Here is a 26,008-nt window from a genome sequence, read left to right as displayed (position 1 = left end):
CTGAAGTAAATTCTAGCATGAAAGTTAGGCGCGGATTCTCCCGCCCATGCCCCCTTTTGTGCACTAAAAAATTTGCACAAGGATCTTTATAGGAGATGCTCATGTAAATCCCAATGGTTGCCAATTAACACTAGTAATTATTGGCATTAGCCAATGTGTGCACACATCTCAGAAATTTGTGTGCACAAATTTGCACACCATTTATAACAGGGGTGTCCAACCTCAGCCCTTGCCAGGTCGGGTTTTCAGGATGTCCTCAATGAATATGCATGAGATCTATCTGCATACAATGGAAACGGTGCATGCAAACAGATCTCATGCAAATTCATTGAGGAAATCATGAAAACTTGACCGGGTTGTTGCCCAACAGCCCTGATTTAGAGAATCTGGGGAATAACATTTGTAATTGCGAGTGCCTAGTTTAGGGAGTTACCCTTTTAAGTTCCCTGCATCTGTTTAGTCTAGAATTTGTGTTTGCTAGAAAGGGAATGGGACTTGAATACCGCCTTTTTGTGGTTACACGTTCAAAGCAGTGGGCTGTAGAGGATTAAGTGACTTGCCCTGGGTTACAAGGAGCAGTGCTGGGATTCAGTCCCACAACCTCTGGGAGTAGAGGCAGAAGCTCTATCACTAGGCCAGGAGCTAAATCCATGTGGCCGAACCAATTTATGGAGATCACTTTCTCTCACCCTCTTAAATTTTGGAGATGTTCACGCCTCTATATTTTTAAAAGAGAACGAAACTTCAACCAATTTCGATAGATCTTTCAAAAGTTCTGGATGTAATACTATTACATGGTGTAATATTTTGGCATATTTACAGGCAGTCTGGTATTCCACCATTGCACTCCCAAGTACTTACAATATGGTTGATATTTCCACACAGTTTGTTCTTGATAACCAGGATTTTAAAACTTTACATATTCTTCTCTGGCACGAGCCTGTTTTTTAACTTGGCCAAATGGCAGCTTTAGGTGCAGCAGGGTTAGGGGTCAACAAACTACCCTCTCATTAGTCAACGTTGAGATGTCATTCATGTGTAAGAAAGTCTCGGCAAAAAATAGTACGCTGGTCACCTGAGCTCTCCTAGTCAATCAGCTTTATAGATTTGTTTTTAATAATTATAGAAAGTATGTAATTCCCACCTCCAACCCTGGAAAAAATGATCTGCTTTTTTGAAATGTAACTCATATCAACTTTGACATCTTGAAAGAAAAGAGATAAAAAATAATACAGTAGCTGAGAATGAGTCATTATAAGAAGTCCCCTCCCTACCCAGTAGACCCAGATCCTCAAATATAGCTCATGCTCCTGGTTTAGGGGCACCATCTACATTCTGAAATTACACAGCAGCTGAATTTTTCCTTGCTGGAAAAAACGAATCCTAATTAAGACAACTCCTCTTTTTTTCTCTGGCATTCCCAAGACAATAAAAAAGGTTTTAAAAACTGATCATTCTATCCCCTCAACCTTTACTGCAAAAATAAAAGACCCAAAAGGTAACCACAGAAAGACTTTTCTCATGTAAAGGGGGGGGGGATACATTTAACTCACTTAAGTTATGGGGTGAAAACTGTTATTGAACTGGGTGTTAAAAATACTCAGAGAATTAATAACTGGAATCTGTTTTACTGCCCAAAACGACTGGGTTGGCACTGAGGCATTATAAAAAGCACAAAGCTCTGTAAAGTGAAATGATTTTGGAGCAGATAGGGAATATAAAGCAGGTTTCAAGTCTAACAGATGGGGAGAGAGAGAAGCTCCTAAATAGTTTTGTGCTGTCTTAAAAGAAAAAACCTAGCACTAACATTGTAAAGCTTCGCCATCCCCAGACAAAATGTGCAGATCCCCCCCAAACAGAGAAAGTGGCCGTGACAATGATTCCCATCTGGAGCAGGCAAATGAGTGTAATCCAGCTGTGTCATTGTCCTATAGTCTGTCTTTCTGTCATCAGCATCTTCCATCACTGTGCAGCACACTCTCTGGGACTGTCTGACTCCTCTCCCTCCAGCTCCAAATTTAGGCTCTTCTTCTGTTCTATCTCCACCTGCCAATCAAAGAAACAAATAATGGAAATTGATTATGATAATCAGAAAGTGAAAAAGCTCAGAACTCAAGACCCTATGAACAGAGCACTTTGTAGCAATGGCAGAGCCATGGGGGAGGGGGTCTTGGGATTTAGGGCACCCCTGAATTGAGACGCAGTCTGCTGCTTTGGCTGGCAGGGGTCCCCAAACACCACCAGCAGAAGGCCTTCACTTCACAAAACCAGGAAGTTAACAGCACTTTCCTGGGCTGTCGCTACAGTGGCCAACCCTCTCCCACATGCATAGTTTTTTGTGAACCAGTATGCATAAAGGAGGCCCACCCCCTGTACTTGCTCAGTTTTTGCATATGCATAGGTGGGCGGATGTCCTCTCTCATGCATGTTAAGTTTTGCAAAAAAAACAAAAACCCCCATGCATGTGCATGATGAGGATGGGGGGGAAGGGAAACAGTGTTTTGCCAGTGCCGTGGCGGCAGCCCAATAAGAGTGCCGCTAATTGCCTAGCTTCGTGAGGAGCAGGGCTTGAGGAACCCCTCCTTCTCAGGGATGAAGATGTGGATGTGGGTATAGGTGCTTCCCTCTGTAGAGTCATGAAATGGTTAATTGTTTGAAATACTGCTCTGGCCTACATAGCTGGAAACAGTGTACAATCTGCTGACATCATCTGCTTGAAATGTATGTCCTTGCCTTACCACATTGTAAGTTAAATAGATAAGAGTTTGAGCCATGATGTACCCTGCCCTCCTGAACATGTAACAGTTAGAACTGCAAGGTTTAGATAAGCAGGTAAATGAACTAGCTTCCTACAGGACTATAAGTTGTACCTCTGAACCTATCGTAAGTGTTGGCTTAGGACCAATAATAATTGTAGAAAAGTTATAGAAGTAACAAATGAGAAGTTGTAGATTTTGCATATATTAGTTTGTGAAAAGGGCATAAAAGTCTGTGCATTTCCTGTTTCTGGCACTCTTGTAAGCAGGCTGCTCACTGCACAAGAGTCCGGCAAGCTGTAAATAAAACTCTTGTACTTTCTTCACGCCTCTGACTTTGTGTGTCCAAGTGACCTTTCACCTCCAGCCTTGTGCTCAAGACCCCCCAAATCTGAGGTATGGCTTTGCACCTACTTTGTAATGTTAAATTGTTCTTCATTGATATTGCCCTCTACTGGCTGTGGTGGGGAAAGACAACAAGGCTCTTTGGCAACCCATTCTTGCACTACCATACATGATACATAAACCGTAACCTTCCACCCAGAATAAGAAGATCACTGACACCATTCTCATACCCACCACTCAACGGCACTCATCGCAAAAAGCTTTATGATAACCTCATAGCAACACATGCAGCAAAACTCGAACCCTCCATAACCAGATTGTTAACCTCAACATCTGACTTCAAAGCATTCCGTAAAGAAATCAAAACGCTACTTTTCAAAAAGCATATTCAAAACACCTAATCTCACTCTCCTCTTCCACGTACACCGACCAGGTTTACCCACTCCCTGGCACCATACCCTCAACCGACAAAAAAAAAAAAAAAAATTAAAAATTAAACCCAATTCCTCCTACCGAATCATATTACCTACCAACGCCTGGAAAAGATTTGATATGTAATGTAATATAACTGCTTTCATCCAATGTTACTAAGACTATACTCATTCTGTTACTATGTCTTACCCTAAATGTCATGTACCCTCCTGGAAATGTCCAGCTTCTTCTTATGTAATCCGCTTTGAACCGCAAGGTACAAGCGGAATAGAAATCACTAATGTAATGTAATGTAATGTAATACCTTTGTATAAGACTTAATATACATGTGGCAAGCTTTTAAAAGTTATTTTCCATCCAGGGAGGAGGGAGGCGAGGTAGCTATGGGTGATGAGACTAACTTTACAATTAAAAGTGTCTACAGAAAATGATGAGAGACCAAAATATTTGTTTAGTTTCTTGTGTCATTTACAAAATTGTTTTTGTTTAATTTGTGTCTGTGTGTATGTGTGTGTGTGTGTGTGTGTGTGGGGGGGGGGTTATAAGGTTTAATTTCTAGGGCGAAATCATGAAGCATGTACTGTATATGCCCTATCACACAATATTGTACTGATATTCTTTGGCACTGACAAATTAAGTGAATATAAATGGATAGGCAGATACAACTGGAACAAGCTTCCAGTGCAGGTGGTCGAGGTATGCAGCATCCCAGACTTCAAGAACAAATGGGATACCCATGTGGGATCCCTACGAGGTCATGCCAAGGGATAGGGTCACTAGGACTTGAATGAGCGGGTCAGTAGAGTGACAGTATAATTACAATTATACTTAAGGGGTCAGAAGACTTAAGAGGGTGGGTAAATAGTGTGGGCAGACTTGATGGGCTATATAGCCCTTGTCTGCCGTCGTCTTTCTATGTTTCTTTCTATGTTTCTAACTGATTTCACCAGTCATAGGAATATGATGGCAGCATCCACTATCTCCTCCTCTCCCTAAGAGATCCCACATGCCTGTTCCATACTTTCTTGAATTCAGACATAGTCTGTCTCCACCACCTCTGCCGGGAGCCTATTCCACACATCTACAACCCTTTCAGTAAAAAAAAGTATTTCCTCTGATTACTCCGGAGCCCATCACCTCTTAACTTCATCCTATGCCCTCTCATTCCAGAGCTTCCTTTCAATTGAAAGAGAATCGACTCATGCGTATTTATGCCATGTAGATATTCAAACATCTCTGTCATATCTCCCCTCTCCCATCTTTCCTCCAAAGTATGCAGATTGAGATTTAGTAGCCTTCCTCTGGACTGACTCAAAAAGGATGGTTTATATCTTTCTTAAGGTGCAATCTCCAGAATTGTTCACAATATTCTAAGTGAGGTCTCACTAGAGTCTTATACAGGGCCATCAATACCTCCTTTTCTACTGGCCATACCTCTCTCTGTGCACCCTAGCATCCTCCTAGCTTTCACAATTGCCTTTTCAACCTGTTTGGCCACCTTAAGAGCATTACATACTATCACACCCAAGTCCCACTCCTCTGTTGTGCGTACAAGCATTTCATCTCCTAAACTGTATCATTCCCTCTGTTTTATGCAGGCCAAATGCATGACTTTGCATCTCTTAGCATTAAATTAGAGAATGACTTGGAGACAAATTTTTCCCCCATCTCCATAGGAACTCATTTTCCCGTCCCAGCGAGTTCTTTTCCTGTCCCTGCCCCATTCCTGCAAGCTCTGCCCTCATCTGCACCAGCCTCAAACACTTTAAAATCCTAAGTAAGTGTTAAAGGCTTGTGCGGTTAAGGTAGAGCTTACAGGAATGAGGCAGGGACAGCAACAAAACCCGTGGGGATGGGACAGGACTGGGAAATTGAGTTCCTGCGGGAACGGGGACAAATTCTCTACATTATATCTTAACTGCCAATTTTCAGGCCATTCTTCAAGCTTCCTTATGTTATTCACTCTATTGCAGATTTTGGTGTCATCTGCAAAGAGGCAAATCTTACCTGATAGTCCTTCAGCAATGTTGCTTACAAAAATACTAAAATCTAGAAAGGAAACTCAAATCAAGTAGACTGCAAAGTAGAATGCATTTCCTACTGTACTTTGTAAAATGCAAAAATAGAAAAAGTACAAAATTCCCCACGCTGGGGTTTTTTATTCTCTCTCTCTCTCTTTCTTTTCCACTGTCCTTGGTCTACGTTCTTCTCTTTCCTCCTAGCTTTCCTTAAGAACATAAGAATTCCCATACTCAATCAGACTGAAGGTCCATCAAGTCAAGTATCCTGTTTCCATCAGTGGGCAATTCAGGTTCAAATCCCTTTTTTTCTCTTCATGTCTGTGACATTGATCTTCTCTATTTTTTTTTTTTTTACTTTTTTAAAAATATCTCTCTCTGCTACCTCTCTATTTGCTCATATCTAGATTGCATCCCTCATTATTCCCAGTCTCCCCTTTTTTACCTCTCACCTACGGGCATCCACCTAGGACCGTAGAATTTGGGGACAGTGATGCGGCTTTGGAATGCTTAACAGCCCTTGTCCTGCTGAAGCAGCTGCTGCCACTCCGTTTGTCCTCCTGCATCAATGCTGAGCTTAAAGAAGAGTGAGCATTGAGCAGGCCTTATACGCAGAGGCCGGTGCTCAAGTGCTCTTTTGTCCTGCCCCCCTCCCCCTTTTAAGAAAGGAGGTGGGTCAAGGCAGCATTTCAGCTGTGTTGCAGTGCTCAATCTTTTTAAATCTTGGGGCCAACACAGAAGAGGTAGGGGAAAATTGGTAGTGGCTCAGGAGAGGGGAGATGATAGAAGTGATGGGGGCATAGGGAAGGTGAGAGGATTAGAAGAGAGGGGGAGATGCTGGTTACCTTGGAGCTGGTTACGAAGGATCAGAAGGAAAGGGGAGATGTTGGCTGGGGTAGGGAGAATATAGAGAGGGGAAGGGAAGATATTGGCCTCGGAGGAGGGCAGAGGTATAGAGAAGAAGGGAAGACGCTGGCAACCTAGGAGTTATGGGAAGGAGAAGGGGAGATGCTTAACTTTGGTAGAGGGTTACAGCCCTGAGCTGCCCCTAGGAGGTGCATGGTTGAAGGTTTGCCTAGGGCATCCATTATGACTGGGCTGGCAGTGCCTAACAGCTTTCCATCTTCTACTGTCACCCCCCCCCCCCCCCCACCCAGGACTCCCATTATCCCGTCTTTCTCCTCCTATGGACTCCTATATGTTCCTACCTTTCACCCACTCCATACTCCCCTGTTTCTATCTTCTGTATTCAGGCCCTTAACCTTCATCTACCATTTTCTGTCTCCCTCACTAGCTCCAGCTACTTTCATCTGAGCTTTATGCTCAGATATTCAATACAGGCCACCAGCACTGAATATGACATTTTGTGTGGCTGTCTGTCCCTTATAAAGTTAAGTACAATATTCAGCTGTCCTAAAGTCACCCGGTTAGCTATATAGGTGCTGGTATTGAATACTGCAGACACCCAAATAATTGCCAGCTGTTCCCCAACTCTGTCCCCATACCACCCCAGACTTGCCCACTTTGGACTTAGCTGGTCAAAGCTGATATTCAGTGGCACTGCCTGGTTAAGGACCACTGAATATCTGTGGTTGGGTGGCTCCAAGTGATTTAAACAGGCAGAAACCTCTTTTGCCTTATATCACTTTGAATATTGGGTGGATAAAGGTATTGTAATGAAAGCCTGGAAAAACCTGAAAAAATGAACTTTTTTGTGTAATTTCATGTTTCCATTAAAGTTTATCCTGAAGAAATCTGCAAAAATTGGATATGTTCCCCAAAGGCTAGAAACAGAAGGTTTTATCTTCACTGTAACAATGGCAATTTTGAGAAAGCAGCGAGGCTGTAATACTGATCGTCAGACACAAGAGGAAGCCATAGGACTGTGAGCAGTCAGTAATCAGAAGTTGTAATCCCGTTTTAAAAGTTTGTTCTCTCATAGTAGAAGAAATCAAAGGTTCTCTGCCTTGTGGCTGACTATGAAGTAGGTTTCTTAGATACAAAAATAAAGGAACACTTATAGTAAGATGGACTAAAATCTAGGCTTAGCTCATGTTACTTCAGGAATTTCCTGTGTGCTAAGCCCAGATTTACCATGGTTTATACTTTTTTTTATTCAAAAGCTGTGTGCTGATATTCACATTAGCACGTGGTACCTGCAAAAAAATTTGTATTTAAAACCCAAGAAAACCATCTTGAACAGAAAAGCCATTATAATGGAAACCATAGCACACTCTGTGGGTTTGGATTAGAGAGTTGCACGGGGACAGAAATCCCACCCATCCCCGCCTGTCCCCACCAGGATCCCACGCGTCCCCGTCAGGATCCTCTCCGTCCCCACCCGTCCCCGTCAGGATCCTCTCCGTCCCCGCCAGGATCCTCTCTGTCCCCGTCAGGATCCTCTCCGTCCCCACCCGTCCCCGTCAGGATCCTCTCCGTCCCCGCCAGGATCCTCTCTGTCCCCGTCAGGATCCTCTCCGTCCCCACCTGTCCCCGTCAGGATCCTCTCCGTCCACGCCAGGATCCTCTCCGTCCCCGCCAGGATCCTCTCTGTCCCCGTCAGGATCCTCTCCATCCCCACCCATCCCCGCAAGGAATTACCTCCATCCCTGCCCGTCCCCATAAAAAGCAGCAATTACTTCTGACTGGATCATCAATTCCAGTTTTTTTTGTGTTTGCGCTGCTGTTTTCCTTGTGGAATCTCTTTGGTGGAATCCTTTTTTTGTTTTCTGTTCAGGTAATTAACTTATAAACCCCCTCTTTTACTAAGGCTGACGTGTCCATTATATTATATGGACGAACCCTGCTTCCAAAGCCTTCCATCCCCGTGGGAGTCCCGTTGGCTAGAGGGGGGTCCCCACTGGACCCCCGCGGGACGGCGGGATTCCCGCGATCCCCCTTCCCAGACCTCTAGTTTGGATTCACTACCCACTTAATCCAGAATGACATACCTATTGACTAGAAAAGCAAATTGTTTTAGGCTCCATTCCACGAAATCAGTGTATCTCAAACTGTGTGCCTCCTGAGATTTCAGGTGTGCCGCAACACACTGGCGAGGAGGAGAGTCGCCCACGCCGGCTGACTGCCTACAGGATGTGCCTCTCATAGTGAGAAGCACGATCTGTAGGAAGTCAAACGGCATAGATGACTCTCCTCCTGGCCGGCATCTCTCCTCCTCTCCCCGCACCTCCCGAATCCCTCCACCAAAGCGGGTCACGGCAGATGGGCCTTTTCGCACTTCTAGGTGCCTTCCGGCTGGGGCACTGGATTTAGTGTGCCGCCGGCTGGAAAGTTTGGAGACACTGCACTAAATAAAGATTCCAATACATAAAGGAGAAAAAAACCAAGAAAATTATTAGAAGGAGAAACAAAACTGCCCCTCCTTTCCAGAAGAAAACACACATGCTGACATTCAGCCAGAGGTAGTCGGCATTTTTTTAAAAGCTGACTTGTCGGCTAAATTACTCCTTGATATTCAATGCCAGACCACGTTTGGGCCCCAGCATTGAATATCTGAAGCTCATCGGCCATGAGTTTGCTGCCTGGATTTATGCAGGTCCTGGCTGAATATTGGCTGAGATTCGCATTATCGTATGTACTCGAATGTAAACCGAGGTACCATTTTTGCCCCCTTCTGGGAGCCTTGCGAGACTGCTGCGGGAAGTCCCAGCGGCCATTTTCATTGCAAAAGAAGAATGGACAGGAGTGAGTGGGAATTGCTTCTGCCTCTACGTGCCACTAGACCACCAGGAGATCGCGGTAGGCCTGGGGGGATGTCAGTCTCGCTTGCTAGGGAGGGAAAGAGCACTAGCTGATGTTCCAGTGGTGCGCAGATTGGGGTGCAGGTGTTTCTCTGGCTCGGGAGGGAGCAGTAGCTGATGTTCTGGTGGGGGTTGGGGCCTGGGCGGGGGTGTGAGTGTTACTCTTGCTTGGGAGCACTAGCTGACATTCCAGTGGGGGCGTGGGCTGGGGTGCGGGAATGTGCTGATTGCGGCAGCGGTGGAGGGGGAAGACAATAATATAAACTGAGACCCCCATTTTTGGACCATTTTTTTGGAGTATATACTGTAAGTGATCAATCTTTTTCTTGGCCTCCCTCCCTCTCTCGGGATCCCGACAACATAGTACAAAATTCATCTCTCCCCCCACTCCCATACAAAACCTCCCTGATACTGTCTCTGGACTCCTTTCCCCCCCCCCCCCCCCCCGTGTGTCAGTAGCATACCTCCCCCCAGCCCACCTTTATTCCCCTGGTGGTCGAGTGGGCCTTTTGGGTAGGAGCAGATTTTACTCACTTCTGTCCCTAGAAGCTGTAACTTTAAAATGGCACCCCTGAATCTAGAGTAGTGGCTCCCAAACCTGTCCTGGAGGACCCCCAGGCCAGTCGGGGGTTCAAGATAGCCCTAATGAATATGCATGACAGAGATTTGCATATAATGGAGATGCCAGGAATGCAGATTTGCTCTATGCATATTCATTAGGGCTATCTTGAAAACCTCCAGGACAGGTTTGGAAGCCAGTGCTCTAGAGGTAGTCTGACAGTATTATAACTAGAGGTCAGCTGTCCATATGTGGAAGATAGGATTGGGTCCTATTCATGTAGTCATCTTAGCCACTTAAGAGATGAATGTTGTACTTAAGCCAACTAAGCACTGACTCTGTCCCTGGAATACCCTCAAAGTAGCTGGTTTAAGCTTAGGTGCTAGCCAGATATTTTCAGCAGCAGCATCCACTTAAGTCCCACCTAACATACCCACTTAGCCCTAGCCAGGTGATTTAAATGGCAAGGAACTGTTTCTGGCTGTTCATATCACTTTGAATATCGACCACGTGTCAACCTATAATCCAGGAAGAGCCACCTATTTCTTTTCTACTGCTCAAGTCCTGTCCTCTTTTGCTTTCTCGCTGACCTTACCTTGCAGCTGTAGTGTGCTGAGTAGTTGACCCACTTCCTGACATCTGCCTTGTCTTCCACAGAAATGGACCGGACAGCGGCTTTGGATGCTGACGTGGCTGGCATGTCAAATTCCATGTCCACATAGCGGACAAAGCTAGAAGGCACTTCTCGGTCTGAGCCCAGCTCCAAATGGCAGAAGAAGCAATGAGGTTGCCCCGAAGCTACAGCAGGGGAAGAAGAATGGATCACAAATCAGTAGGGATGCTTTTGATCACGTCTAATGTGTTTATAGTCTAATCAATACATCCTTCAAGAACGCTATAAATAATCAATTTCATAGTAGCGGATACAGTCTACATAATATTTTATTCATTTATCCCAAGGATCATCAGATCGCCATATGAGTAATATAACTCAACTATGGCTGCAATCTTCGTCAATCCTTTTAAATTTTCTTTTGCATTCTCAATATACTTATTTAACACTTTTTTTTCCCTTTTATTCTTTATATAGCATTTGACTTAGCTTTTTTGCAGCAACAGCACCCCTCGCCGATGCGTTTCAATCTCTTCTTCATGGTCGCCAATGCGCTTCAATCTCTTCTTCAGGAAGGTAGGCAATAGACGGTTCATAGTGCAACATCAGATGAATTCTGTTCTCTGGGTGTATTACGGCTTTAACAAAGCTACCCGTGATAAATTCTGACAGGAATGACGTTTGGGGGTTGCTCTTTTAAAAACACTGCAGCCATTTTGAATTTAATGGCGGCAGCTTTTGTGAAGTGGAAAGGTTTAAAACTGTCAGGTGAGAAATTAAGAGGTTATATACAGAATAAATGGAGGGGTATAAAGTTCTAGCGATAAGTGGGAGGGTAACTTTGACTTTTTGTTGAAGCTTAAATAAATACACACATCCCTGACCCTGAAGAAGAGATTGAAACTTGTCAGCGAGGGGTGTTATTGCCGGCACTTGTATGTGTCTGGCTTGGCTTAGGGGAAGCAGGAAGAACAGAACGCAAAGGCAACGCAAGTCTATTGCGGCTCTGCGATCGACTCGTGTTGCCTTTGTGATCTACTGGTCAATCGCGATCGACCTTTTGGGCACTCCTGCTTTAGGTAGTATTGCTTCAAGGTTAATGAAGAAGTCACCAAGTCACATATTACTTACTTATTATTAAAAAAAACCAACAATTTTTATTTCAAGCCCTTAATTAGTACTTTAACCCTTTCAGGACCATAAGGATCGTAGGCCAATTTTTGTGGTTTTGACGACATTTTTATGGTAAAAAGGGCTTGCAGATGCCAAAAAATTGATTTTTTTTGTGAAATATCATTATTTTTATTTAAAAAAATCACACTTCTGGCTTATGGACAGTGTGGCAAGTGAATCTTCTCGTCAATCTAGCAACGACGCTAATGAATGAATGTCGGAACCAGTTTGTTTACATAAAGGTAGTATCATATGGAATCCGTACATATCAAATTTAGAACTGTAGACTATCCCAATCAAAATTGATAGGATATTAAAGTTATGGGACAAATATGTCCCTTGGTCCTGAAAGGGTTAACCTCTTCAATTAAAACTACTAAGCAAGCACAACTCTACACACCAGAGATACAAATACATTCCTAAACCTGAAAGGATAAGCTAAATCACTGTATAATAGGTGGGGAAGTACATTGAATTGAACTAAACCTACAAAGGGAATTTGTACAGGTTCTTCAAACTCACAGAACAAGTACAAGAAAACCAGGGTTGCAACCTTGATAGGCACTTCTCTTTCTACCCATAGGTTCAAAAAGCTCTTCTAGTTACAGTATGGCTAATAAACACTACCTCCAAAGCATCTACATTAGTGCAGACTGAATGCTTGATCCAAGGTGAGGAACTACATAAGAACATAAAAACATAAGAAATGCCTCTGCTGGGTCAGACCCGAGGTCCATCGTGCCCAGCAGTCCGCTCACGCGGCGGCCCAACAGGTCCAGGACCTGTGCAGTAATCTTCTATCTATACCCCTCTATCCCTATTTCCAGTAGGAATTTGTCCAATCCTTTCTTGAACCCCAGTACCGTACTCTGCCTTATAACGTCTTCTGGAAGCGCATTCCAGGTGTCCACCACACGTTGGGTAAAGAAGAACTTCCTAGCATTTGTTTTGAATCTGTCCCCTTTCAACTTTTCCGAATGCCCTCTTGTTCTCTTATTTTTCGAAAGTTCAAAGAATCTGTCCCTCTCTACTCTCTCTATGCCCTTCATGATCTTGTAAGTCTCTATCATATCCCCTCTAAGTCTCCTCTTCTCCAGGGAAAAGAGACCCAGCTTCTCCAATCTCTCAGAGTATGACAGGTTTTCCATACCTATTATCAGACGTGTTGCTCTCCTTTGAACCCTCTCGACTAATGCCATATCCTTCTTAAGATACGGCGACCAATATTGGACGCAGTACTCCAAATGCGGGCGCACCATCGCCCGATACAATGGCAGGATAACTTCTTTCGTTCTGGCTGTAATACCCTTTTTGATTATACCAAGCATTCTATTCGCTCTCTTAGCAGCCGCTGCACACTGTGCCGACGGCTTCATTGTCATGTCCACCATTACCCCCAAGTCCCTTTCCTGGGTACTCTTATTCAATAACATCCCTCCCATTGTATAGTTGTACCTCGAGTTTCTGCTCCCCACATGTAATACTTTACATTTTTCAATGTTGAACTTCATCTGCCATTTCGCCGCCCATTCTTCTAATTTGTTCAAGTCCCTTTGCAACTTTTCGCAGTCCTCTGTAGTCCGAGCTCCATTAAATAGTTTGGCGTCGTCCGCAAATTTTATTATCTCGCACTTCGTTCCTGTTTCTAGATAATTTATGAAGATATTAAATAGCAGCGGCCCGAGCACCGAGCCCTGCGGGACACCACTCGTGACCCTCCTCCAGTCGGAGTAGTGACCCTTCACTCCTACCCTTTGTTTTCTACCCTCCAACCAGTTTCTGATCCATCTATGTACGTCTCCTTCCACCCCATGGTTCTTCAGTTTCCGGAGTAGACGTTCATGGGGCACCTTGTCAAAGGCTTTTTGGAAATCTAGATATATGATGTCTATGGGGTCTCCTTTGTCCATCCGTTTGTTGATCCCTTCAAAGAAGTGCAATAAGTTCGTTAGGCACGATCTTCCCTTGCAGAAACCATGCTGGCTGGTTATCAGAAGTTCATTTTTTTCAAAATGTTGATCGATGTTTTCTTTTATCAGTGCTTCTGCCATTTTCCCCGGAACCGAAGTCAGGCTCACCGGCCTGTAGTTTCCCGGGTCACCTCTTGATCCCTTTTTAAAGATGGGCGTAACGTTGGCTATCTTCCAATCTTCCGGGATCTCGCCTGTTTTCAGGGATAAGTTGCAAATTTGCTGCAGTAGTTCCGCTATCTCCTCCTTTAATTCCTTCAGAATCCTTGGATGTATGCCATCCGGACCCGGGGATTTGTCAGTTTTTAGTTTTTCTATCTGCCTACGAACGTCCTCAAGGCTCACTTCTATGGATGTTAATTTTTCTGCCTGACTTCCATTGAAGAATTGCTCAGGTTCCGGTATGTTGGATGTGTTTTCGTTTGTAAATACAGACGAGAAGAACATGTTAAGCCTTTCTGCCACTACCTTCTCCTCCTTCACCACTCCCTTCCTGTCTCCGTCGTCCAGCGGTCCCACTTCCTCTCTAGCCGGCTGCTTCCCTTTAACATATCTGAAGAATGGTTTGAAATTTCTTGCTTCCCTGGCTAGCCTCTCTTCATACTCTCTTTTGGCTTTCCGAACCTCACGGTGACATTCTTTTTGATGCTTCTTGTGCTCTTTCCAGTTCCCCTCAGTTTTGTCCTTTTTCCATTTCTTGAATGATTTTTTCTTATTGCCTATCGCTTCCTTCACTGTTTTGGTTATCCACGCCGGGTCTTTTGTTCGATTCTTTTTACACCCCTTCCTGAATCTGGGGATATACAGATTTTGCGCCTCGCTCACCATGTCCCTGAAGAAGGACCAGGCATGATTTACCGTTAGCCATGTTTTGGAAGTGTTCCTAAGTTTCTTCCTTACCAATTCCCTCATTGCTTCGTAGTTTCATATACAAGTTGCATGCGTATTGAATCCCTCATGAAAGAAGTACAAGAACTAAGACGACATGGCAATACAAAGAGACATCTGTAAAAATCTGAAATCCATCCCAGAAATGCTTTTTGATGCATTGGGCATCTCCAGCAAAGGGGATGGAGTCATTGTGCTGAAAGAGGATGCACCAGACCCTGCAAAGTGAACCTCACTACTCCATCTTCTGTTGAACTGAAGAATAAGGAGCCCGAGAGCTTGTCTCGAAGGGCGTATGGTAACACGGGGCTGGGAGGCCTCGTGTTGCCAGAAAGGCAAGGTGGGGGGGGGGGGGGAATTGGCCGTTAGTTAGGGAAACTTAGTTAAAGGAATTGGGGAGGGGTTACCGCCAAAAGGCAGGGCTAGGATAGGGTGAAGCGAGTTCGAGGGGTGGGGCAGAGGGAACGAGTAGACCGGGACCCTGGAGGACTCGGTTCTTTCAGGTCCTCCAGGGCGGTTTTTCTCCCTCCCACCCTCCCGCGGTGGTGGCCTTGGTAGCTCGGGTAGGCGGGTCTCCCGAGCTACTGGGTGCTGGGGCTCATCAGGCGATGAGCGGGGGGCCGGCTGGGAGCCGCGCCTTGGGGTCAGGTGACCCGGGTTAAAGGGGCATGAGGTCATGCCACCCCTCGGACGCTTGCTGTTTGTGGCGGGGTCGGGGGCAAAGGTTAATGATTACATAGGGGTAGCTCGGGAGGAGCTTGCTGATGTGGTTTGTTAATAGAGGGTTAATATGTTTATGAGGTTATGTTATTTATGTTATTCATGTTAATTTATTGTTATGGTGGATTTAATAAAGAGCTGCGGCTATATATTCCATAATGAAGTGTGCTGGTCTCATTTGGGGGTGGGTTATGGGAAAAGGGAGTTGATGGGTAGCAATAGAGACTATCCAGATCCCGCTGTTACCAATTTGCAGCCCTAGAGGCAGAAGATATAAAAATATCTCAAGAAGAAACATTAAGAAGTGAAAGGTAAGTTTTTAAAAATGAATAAAGAATATTAAAAAAAGAAGTGAAAGGTAATGGTGGTTGGCGATTCCCTTCTGAGAGGTACAGAGGCACTTATCTGCCATCTGGATATGTTGTCAAGGGAGGTGTGCAAAGATTCGAGATGTAACGGAACATTTGCCAAGACTCATCAAACCTATGCTGCTCAACCATGTTGTCACAAATGATAGTGAACATCATAAGTGACTTCATGGCACTGGGACAGAGGGTGAAGCAGTTAGGTGCACAGGCAGTGTTTTCATCACTCCTTCCTGTCTTAGGTAAAGGACAAATGAGAAAAATTCACATACTTGCATGGATGGTGTCAACATGAGCGCTTTGGTTTCTTAGAAGGGACAAAGTGTCTTTAGTAACAGATTGGCTAATGTGCTGAAGAGAGCTTTAAACTAAATTTACTGGGGATGGGTGTAAAATACCCCAAGGTAATTAATAACTCCCAGGAATACCATTATTGAAATAAGACAAAAGGGTGATAGCTGCAAAGCTTTGTACACCAATGCCCGTAGTATGGGAAACAAAATTCCAGATCTAGAGGCTCGAATGGTAGAAGCTGAATTGGATTTAGTGGTAGTCATAGAGATGTAGTTCATAGAGAACCATGATTGGGAATTAGTTATACCTGGCTATAATCTATTTAGGAGGGATAGGGTAGGTTCTGGTGGTTCCGTTGTCTCATCTTTTCAATGCTTCCTTAGAGTCTGTCTTGGTTCCAGAGGACTGGAGAAGGGCGGATATGGTCCCTTTGCATAATAGCGGAAGTAAGAAGGGGGTTGGGAATTACAGGCCGGTTATTCTGACCTTGGTAGTGAGAAAACTAATCGAAACGCTTCTCAAGTGGAGGATATTGAGTTTTCTAGAATCAAATGGACTGCAGGACCCAAGGCAACATGGTTTTACAAGAGGCAGATCTTGTCAGATGAACCTGATTGATTTCTTTAACTGGGTGACTAAACAGTTGGATATGGGAGGGGCGCTAGATGTAGTATAAGCTTTTGACATGGCGCCACATAGGCAATTGACAAACTAACTGTATGCATTCGGTATGGTCCTTAAAGTGACAAACTGGATTAAAAGCTGGTTAAGTGGAAGGAAACAAAGGATCGTGGTAATGGAGTTTGCTTGTAGGAAAAGGATGTTGTTAGTGAAGTGCTGTAGGGATCTGTCCATGGGCCGACTCTATTTAACATCTTTGTGGGTGATATTGCAGAAGAACTGTCTGGAAAACACTGTCTTTTTGTGGATGATACCATGCTCTGTAATAGGGTCGACACCCTGGAGTGTGTGGATAACATGAGGTGGGATCTGGCAATTAAGATTTAATGCTAAAAAATGCAAGGTTATGCACTTGGGCTGCAGACATCCAGGAGAATGGTATAGTATAGGAAGCGAAGTACTTCTGTGTACAAAAGAAGAGCGGGTCTTGGGGTGATTGTGTCTGATGATCTCAGGATGGCAAAATAGGTAGAAAAGGCAACAATCAAAATCAGGAAGATGCTTGGGTGCATAAGGATACGAATGGCCAGTAGGAAAAGGGAGGTGATAATGTCATTGTATAAGTCTCTGGTGAGGCCCCATTTGGAAAACTGTGCATAATTTTGGAGAACGCACCTTTAAAAAGATATAAATAGGTTGGAGTCGGTCCAGAAGGCTGAAACAAAATTAGTGAGTGGTTTTTGTCGTAAATTGTATGGGGACGGACTTAGAGACCTTAATATGTATACTCGGGAAAAAAGATGGGAGAGAGGGGATATGATAGAGAGTGTGGCACATGGTTAAAGCTACAGCCTCAAGTCAGCAACAAAGAAACACCAACAAGTACCACAGGAAACCAGGGCAAATCCAAGAACAAAAAAACCGTGGTATATTAATGTGGTAACATTACAACAACCCTTGACATCAAGTGCATCGTATCCACAGTTTTTTGATTCTTAAAGCTACAACCTCAGTACTCTGAGGTACCCTGAGGTTGTGGGTTCAAACCCATGCTGCTCCTTATGATCCTGGGCAAGTCACTTAATCCCCCCATTGCTCCAGGTACATTAGAAAGATTGTGAGCCCCCCAAGACAGACAAAGGAAAATGCTTGAATACCTGAATAAATCCATATAAACTGTTCTGAGTTCCCTTGGAAGAACAGTATAGAAAATTAAATAAATAAATAAAATTTCTCTGTAGTGTTAATTTACAGGAGGTGAATAAAAACTCCAGAAGGAGAGGGCATAGGATGAAGTTAAGAGGTGATAGGCTCAAGAGTAATCTAAGGAAATACTTCTTTATAGAAAGAGTGGTAGATGCATGGAATAGTCTCCCAATAGCAGTGGTGGAGACAAAGACTGTATCTGAATTTAAGATAACACGGAACAAGCATGTGAGAACTCTTAGGGAAAGGAGAAGATAGTTGATGTTGTGGATGAGCAGACTGGATGGGCCTTCTGTCCTTTATCTGCCATCATGTTTCTATGTTACTAAAGTTCTGTGACATCACAATGCAGGTGTAAAGAGCCTTAGCCTATAGGAAGAGGAGATGCAAATGTTAAGAGCCTTAGCCAATAGGGAGAGGAGGAGATAGTGGATGCTGCAGATGGACAGACTGGATGGGCCTTTTGGCTTTTATTTGCCATCATGTTTCTATGTTACTAAAGATCTATGACCTCACAATGCAGGTGTAAAGAGCCTTAGCCTATAGGAAGAGGAGATGCAAATGTTAAGAGCCTTAACCAATAGAGAGAGGAGGAGATAGTGGATGCTGCAGATGGACAGACTGGATGGGCCATTTGGCCTTTATCTGCCATCTTGTTTCTATGTTACTAAAGTTCTATGACATCACAATGCAGGTGTAAAGAACCTTAGCCTATAGGAAAAAGAGATGCAAATGTTAAGAGCCTTAGCCAATAGGGAGATATCCACTCTTCATATCTGCCATCATGTTTCTATGTTTCTATAACCATAAAGCTCTATGACCTCATAATGCAGGTGTAAAGAGCCTTAGCCTATAGGAAGAGGAGATGCAAATATTAAGAGCCTTAGCAAATAGGGAGAGGAGGAGATAGGGGATGCTGCGGATGGGCCGACTGGATGGGCCATTGGCCTTTATCTGCCAACATGTTTCTCTTTTCCTCTTACTGTTTAGAATACAAGTCCAGAAGAGGCAGTTGGTTTGGGCAAGCAATTCTGCAGAATCTATTCTCTACCTAAAGCCAATTTTCCCTCTGGTCATGTTGGAGTTTGCCAAACTCCCACTTATTCAATGTTTAACCTGGATAACCCAGATCACAAGTACCTGGCAAGATCTCATAGAAACATAATGGCAGATAAAGGCCAAATGGCCCATCTGCAGCATCCACTGTCTGTTCCTTTCCCTAAGAAATCCCGTATGCCTGTCCCACAGGATTAAGATGGATGTTCAACCATGGCATATTAGTGGTTTTCAGTAGAACATGCTAGATAAGTTTTAAAAAGCCCTGATTTTTCATTGTGTCGGTCACAAACTGAATTTTGTTGTGTATTTAAACCATGTACCAGAAATCCGAAACAGAATTGCCACAGTAAAGGATATGATAAACTTTTTTCATGAATCTGTTGTGCAAAGACAGTATGTACTCAACATTCCAGAAGTACAAAAGTATTGGCATAGTCAAATAATATTTTGTAATTATCATTCAAGGGTTGGAAAAGCTATCAAAAGAAGGTAACGCTGCTACTAGAAAAATTGCGACAAAATCTGAATTCATCATGTGCGTGGAGTTAATTGCAAAGTATTCAGCTCTGCTAGAAATAGTGGCAAATACTTTACAATCAAAAGATCTGAATATGTTACAACGTGTAGACCACATAAACCGAAATTTAATGGTCGTGAAAGGACATCGTGAAGCAGCAGATGCTTTATGCCAGGATATTTTGACGACTATCAATATTGTACGTAGCTCAAAACATTGGCATTGATCTTAGTCTCTCATGTTAAGATCGGGGCAACAATGCTGTCTGTAGCTGGCGCCAAGCTCTGGAATGCGCTGCCTGGTATTCTGCGATTTTGGGATGGGAGATTGAACTTTAAGAAAATGTTGAAAACACAATTATTTTTCAATGCCTTCCTGTGCCAGTGCTATTCTCTGTTAATGCTTTCCTGTAAATGATTTTATGGGATCTTGTGTTTCCATCTTGCGGGAAAAATTTAAAAGAAGATTTTAATAATGATACCGTTAGTTAATTGTCTCTTATTTTTGTCTAGTTGAAACATGTTTAGCATTTCTTCAATATGTATGCATGCAATTTTGGAAACCGCATAGTTATTATGCGGTATATAAATTTTTAAATAAATCTGCAGATACTGAGGGGCGCTAACCGATTTCACGTACGGTAAAGATTAGCATGCGCTAAATCGGTTAGCGCCCCTTTGTGAAAGGACCCCTTATACCCTCCTTTACTAAGGTGCGTTAATCGAATTAGTGCACGCTAAATGCTAATGCGTCCATAGACTAACATGCATGCATGGTTCCCAACCCTGTCCTGGAGGAACACCAGGCCAATCGGGTTTTCAGGCTAGCCCTAATGAATATGCATGAAGCAAATTTGCATGCCTATCACTTCCATCATATGCAAATCTCTCTCATGCATATTCATTAAGGCAGTGGTTCCCAACCCTGTCCTGGAGGAACACCAGGCCAATCGGGTTTTCAGGCTAGCCCTAATGAATATGCATGAAGCAAATTTGCATGCCTATCACTTCCATCATATGCAAATCTCTCTCATGCATATTCATTAGGGCAGTAGTTCCCAACCCTGTCCTGGAGGAACACCAGGCCAATCGGGTTTTCAGGCTAGCCCTAATGAATATGCATGAAGCAAATTTGCATGCCTATCACTTCCATCATATGCAAATCTCTCTCATGCATATTCATTAGGGCAGTGGTTCCCAACCCTGTCCTGGAGGAACACCAGGCCAATCGGGTTTTCAGGCTAGCCCTAATGAATATGCATGAAGCAAATTTGCATGCCTATCACTTCCATCCTATGCAAATCTCTCTCATGCATATTCATTAGGGCTAGCCTGAAAACCCGATGGGCCTGGTGTTCCTCCAGGACAGGGTTGGGAATCACTGGTTTAGCATATGCTAAATTAGTTAGCACACCTTAGTATAAGAGGGCCTTAGTCTTCAAGTCTCAGGTTTCGTTGAGATTTGATAAAATCGCTTTTTCGTAGATTACAAAAGCGATAAACAATAAAAAATATAAATGGGGACAGACAAATTTTGGAGAATCACAGACATACTTTCGATTAGAGGGAAAGGAGGGAGGAAGTACAAATTGATATAGGAAAGAGATCAGAAGGGCAATTATTAGATCAGTGAAGCCTGAAGCCCCACTCAGGAAAGCTAAGAGAGCTCTATGTGGGGAAGGGGTAAAACGCGGACCTCGCGGATCTAAAACCGCACATCCTTAAAAATCTGAGGTCCGTGCCACTTGTAGTTAGTTTCTGGCTCTGACAGACCTCGATGACATTTTAGCGCTGACGGATCCGTCTCAGCATAAGGAGGGAAAAGTATTAGGATCCGTCAGTGCTAAAATGTCATCGAGGTCGGTCAGAGCCAGAGACTAGTGCTGGAGCAGCTCTAAAACCAATCCTTTAAACCGGTTTCCTGCAGCCCCAGTAAATTAAAAAATCTGAGGTCCGCGGCTCTGACAGACCTCGATGACATTTTAGTGCTAATACTTTTCCCTCCCTATGCTGAGACGGATCCGTCAGCGCTAAATTGTCATCGAGGTCTGTCAGAGCCAGAAACTAACTACAAGTGGCACGGACCTCAGATTTTTAAGGACGTGCGGTTTGAGGTCCATGAGGTCGGCGTTTTACCCCTTCCCTTCTATGTGTGTGTTCATTCCTGGACAGGAACTGGTAATGTCTATTGGTTATAGAGCATAAGGAAGGCTGGAAGCTGTGCAAACAAATGCTATAGCTTGGATGGAGTGTGAGAATATGGATGCGTGTTTGTGTGTGGGCGTCCTGACCGTGCATGTGTGCGTGCCTTTCCACCTGCCTGACTTCTGCAAGAGCCCAGCTTCTCTTCATCTGTAGGACGGTGTTGTGCTGTTTCTCCTCAACTGGGTTTTGATTTTTTTTTTTTTTTTAAACCCTCAAAAAACAGACATTTTATTTTTGACAATTGAGCTGTTTGGTTTTGCAGGCTACTTTCCCAAGAAACCTTCCAGTGGGTTCAAGTGTTGTTTAGTCACGGGACCAGGATGTGATGTCAGAAGGAAGCCAAGGCCAGCGCGAGCAGCAGGTAGAAGAGGCTGCTCACGCCAGCGAACATTTCAAGAGGTAAACGGGGGAGGGGGGCACTCAAGTGACAGGGAAAAATGAGGGTGCTTAAGCGACAGGTAAGGCAATGCTAGGCGCCACCCTCCCTCGATATGCCACTGATGGTATTCCCAAAACAAAACCATTTGGAGACATTCTTCCGAGAGAAACCAATTGTCTGTTACTATTATCAGTGATTGAGCTCACCAAAACCAACTCGAGAAAACGAAGAGTGAGGTCATCGATTACGTGATCATTTGTTCTATTCTGACAATGCAGAAGGATTGGTTTTCACATGAATGTGGTCTTAGTTTTAGTTTTGTTTTGCATTTGGGGGGGGTCTTAAGTAATCGGAAACGTGTTCATATTCCTTTAGCATGCTGCCGCCATTGCAGGATTTTACATAGCAGCCACTGGGCAGATATCATTTGTTTAAGAACATAAGAACATAAGCAGTGCCTCTGCCGGGTCAGACCAGAGGTCCATCCCGCCCAGCAGTCCGCCCCCGCGGCGGCCCAACAGGTCATGACCTGCCTTAATCACCAGAAGGGGCCCCCTTGCCCCCTAGGTTTCTCATCGAAGTCCTATCTTCCCATCAATGTCCTAACCCTCCGGCCTTGCACCTGCACGACCTGGTGAGCTGTCTATACTTATGCAACACCCCAGCACCTCCCTCAGTACCCCACGATCCCCTTTTCCCTCAGGAATCCGTCCAATCCCTGTTTGAATCCCTGTACTGTACTCTGCCGGATCACTTCCTCCGGGAGCGCATTCCATTTGTTCACGACCCTTTGGGTGAAGAAAAACTTCCTTGCATTTGATTTGAACCTATCTCCCTTCAGTTTCTCTGTGATAAAGTTAGATAGATGCAGTGAATAACGCCATGCTAATAGATGTATGAATATCATACAGTAAACTATTTTCTCGATCCTATATCAATTGTTTCTTAACAAAACATGGCATGTTGAGGAAAATGCAATGAAATAACAGTAACAGAATTCAAGAAAGATTGGGATAAGCACCAAGGATCACTATTAGCAAAGAAGGGATGGGAAAGCCAAAGATTAACTGGGATCTAGGGCATTGCGCCAGGAAGGAATTGGGCAGATTAGATGAGCTTTTCATCCTTTTCTGCAGTCCAGTTTCATGCTTTTGTGCATGCAGGGGAAAACTCAACATTGTAGGGAAATTCCTCAACCCCTTGGAGAAAGTCTGATTGTAGGATCTTGGCAGAAAGTTGAGTGCAGATAATAGTTGTCAGCTCTGCCCCCCCAATACAACCTTCATTGAGTTATAAGATAAACAAATATAGTATAGTAAAACCTTGGTTGCGAGCATAATTCGTTCCAAAAACATGCTTGTAATCCAAAACACTCATACATCAAAGTGAATTTCCCCATAAGAAATAATAGAAACTTCACAGCCTAAAACTTTAATACAAAATACTGTATGGACTCGTATTGCAAGACCTTGCTTGTTTAGAACAGTCACTACACTCCCGCAGCATTAGCGAGAGAAGAACCAACGGTTAAGTTGTGATGATGTGCCGCGTGTATACTGTATGGACTCGTATTGCAAGACCTCGCTCGTTTAGAACAGTCACTACACTCCTGCAGTGTCAGAGAAAGATGAACCATCGGCTCAGTTGTGATGTGTGTATACTGTATGTACTTGTATTGCAAGACCTTGCTTGTATATCAAGTTAAAATTTAATCAAATGTTTTGCAAAACACTTGCATATTAAATTACTTGCAATCCAAGGTTTTACTGTATTTGTCTTGAGATGTGACATAATGAGAATCATGATTTAATACTGTAGGATTCACAGTGTAGAGTTCCCATAGTTATACCGCTCCTAGAGAAAACTGGATTCTTTGTAGGCTGTGAAATTTGTTTTATTGGATCAACTTTATAGTTACCTAAAAATGCTCTTATGAGACTTATGTAATCTCAAGAGCTGACATACAACCTCATCTTTGGCTATTCATGTTATTTGATAAGAGGTATCAAAACCTGTAATTAATCTAATGGAATTATAGAGTGATATCCTTTGACAAGGTTACGAGTACAATGTTATAACTTTTCAAAGTGAGAAAACAAGAAGGCAGCCAGTCTACTAGATCTACCCATAACTTTTCAAAGCACTAGGAAAGAAAGTTCTTACCTGCATTCTTATCAGGCAACCTGCCTATCCTCCATACAATGGCATTGTATGCGTGTTCATATTTAGCAGTACCCAAAGTTACCCTCATTGCTGGTTCAGGGCCAGACATGCTGGTTGAGCCTAAGCTGGCCCCTCTGTTCACCTTTGCTTTCAAAGATTTCTCCCCTAGAACACTTTCCCTCCGAAAGTTTTTAACCCATTCATTTGGTATTGGATACCGAACCGTCACATTCTCACAAGGCATCTGAGTGAGGGGGTCACGGTTGCTGGAGAAGCCAGCTGACATCACCACCCAACTCTGAAACTCAACCTCGGCACCTTTGACACATGCTGCTGTCCTCAAGGTGAATGGCAAAGTCTTCTCTGCAAATACTGTCCTAAAACGCATGAGCTCAAACCTACAGGCATCCAGAGGGTTGAACGTAATCATTCTGGAACTATGAAACAGCTCTTCATCAACAGATGAATGAAATTGGCAGTCACACAGTTTAATCCACTTTGTGGTTGTGGTGGGCATGATATCATGCCTTGACACAATTTCATTCCCTTTGATAAGCACGTCATTCAAACCCAATTGGCAATCGGCAAGCCCAGAGAGAAAACTCAGGACATAGATGTGTGTCACCACTGAGTGCTGAAGAATTTTATTCTCTCTTCTGGACAGAATGCCATAGAACTCATCTCTCAAGTCAACTGTAATTTCTTCTTTGGTGTAATTTAAGCCTACTTTGCTTAGATCCACTGTGGCTGGGAGGTTCATTAGAACATTCTGAACAGCAGCAATGAAGCTAGCAAAGTCTTCATAATTGGTTGTGCCCAGTTTGATCACTTGTTCCCGTTCTGCTGTGTGGGTGACAGACAATTTTGCTTGGTACTTTTTTTTCTCTGTGTAGGTTACGTAGTCTATTCTAACAGTATGTATCCTCCCATTCTCATCATAGGTTTGGAGTTTGGGCTCTGAAACCTCATGGTTGTTTTCCAGTTTGAATTCCCTGAAAGGTTTTTCTAGTCCCTTTTCATAAAAAAGCTGCACAAATCCAACTTCTGTCAGCTTCACATAGATGGGTCCCCAGTGTCTGGATGACATGATGTTCTTTTTCTCAGGTATCCTCATCATCATTGACCAACCATCTTTAGGCTGAGGCTGAACAAAAGTCAAAGAAGGGCCAAGATGCTCATCAGATTTTACCGGGTCATCATCAGGTAATGTAGGGCTTTCTAGATGATCAGGCTCCTCGAACTGAAGTTGTTTCAACTGCTGAAGGACATCAGCCTGGGAAAGCCTCTTTCTGTATTCCTCAAATTTGATGGCATCAAGTTCTTGAGAGATAAGAGTGAGGGAGTCTGACTGGTCTATGCTTTGAGTGCTGGAGAGAGAAGTGGTGCGGGAACGCTTCTCTCTTTCCTCAAAAAATGAACTAAAAGGGTTGATGGGAGATGGCTGAACATCCTTCAGTGATTCATCTAGAAAAGGATTGGTGGTCCTGAAGGGTGATCCAGTAAATGACCGAGGCTTACGTAATGACAAAACATCAATCTTCTGAACTTTATGTAAGTCCACCAATGTACTCTTGGGACGTTCCCGCTTTCTGAATGACTCGGACACATTACAGCTTGTAGTCGATTTCACTGCAGCTGGGGATATGTCTGGTTTCCATGTAGGCTCTTTCTGGGATGGGGAGGAAGGGGAGGAAATATCTTCATCTTCTTCAAATGTGACCCAACTTGGAAAACGTGCTGTTGTAGTAGTGGTGGCGTGTCCATTCATAGAGACACCATGACTCTGCCTGTTGATTGTCTCCATATCTATCTCATCTTCTTCATGAACTGATGCGTTGTCTGAAATAAAAGCAGTAAAGATCGTGAATTCAAGGCTTGTCTCGTGCATGGAACAAAAATTAGTTCATTAGAAAATTCAAATAACTGCTTTACAGATTGGGAACCAGGTCTGAAAACGATCCCGAG

The 26,008-nt window shown here is 43.7% G+C and overlaps 1 protein-coding gene across 7 annotated transcripts in view; it reads right to left on the bottom strand.

Annotated features, from left to right (window-relative positions):
• Nucleotides 1-529: 529 nt before the first annotated feature.
• Nucleotides 530-26,008, bottom strand: part of STON2 (stonin 2) — a 157,794-nt gene continuing 132,315 nt past the window's right edge. For all 7 annotated transcript variants that reach the window (XM_033950926.1, XM_033950927.1, XM_033950929.1 and 4 more), the window contains exons 5-7: nt 24,044-25,882; nt 10,467-10,669; nt 530-2,046 (exon numbers count right to left, since the gene is read on the bottom strand). In XM_033950926.1, coding sequence (XP_033806817.1) covers nt 1,963-2,046; nt 10,467-10,669; nt 24,044-25,882 — 2,126 coding nt within the window. In that variant the 3' untranslated portion in view covers nt 530-1,962. The remainder of the gene's footprint in view (nt 2,047-10,466; nt 10,670-24,043; nt 25,883-26,008) is intronic.

Source organism: Geotrypetes seraphini, chromosome 7 (assembly GCF_902459505.1).
Source record: "Geotrypetes seraphini chromosome 7, aGeoSer1.1, whole genome shotgun sequence".
Lineage (NCBI taxonomy): Eukaryota > Metazoa > Chordata > Amphibia > Gymnophiona > Dermophiidae > Geotrypetes > Geotrypetes seraphini.
This window is presented reverse-complemented; position numbering and strand designations above follow the sequence as displayed.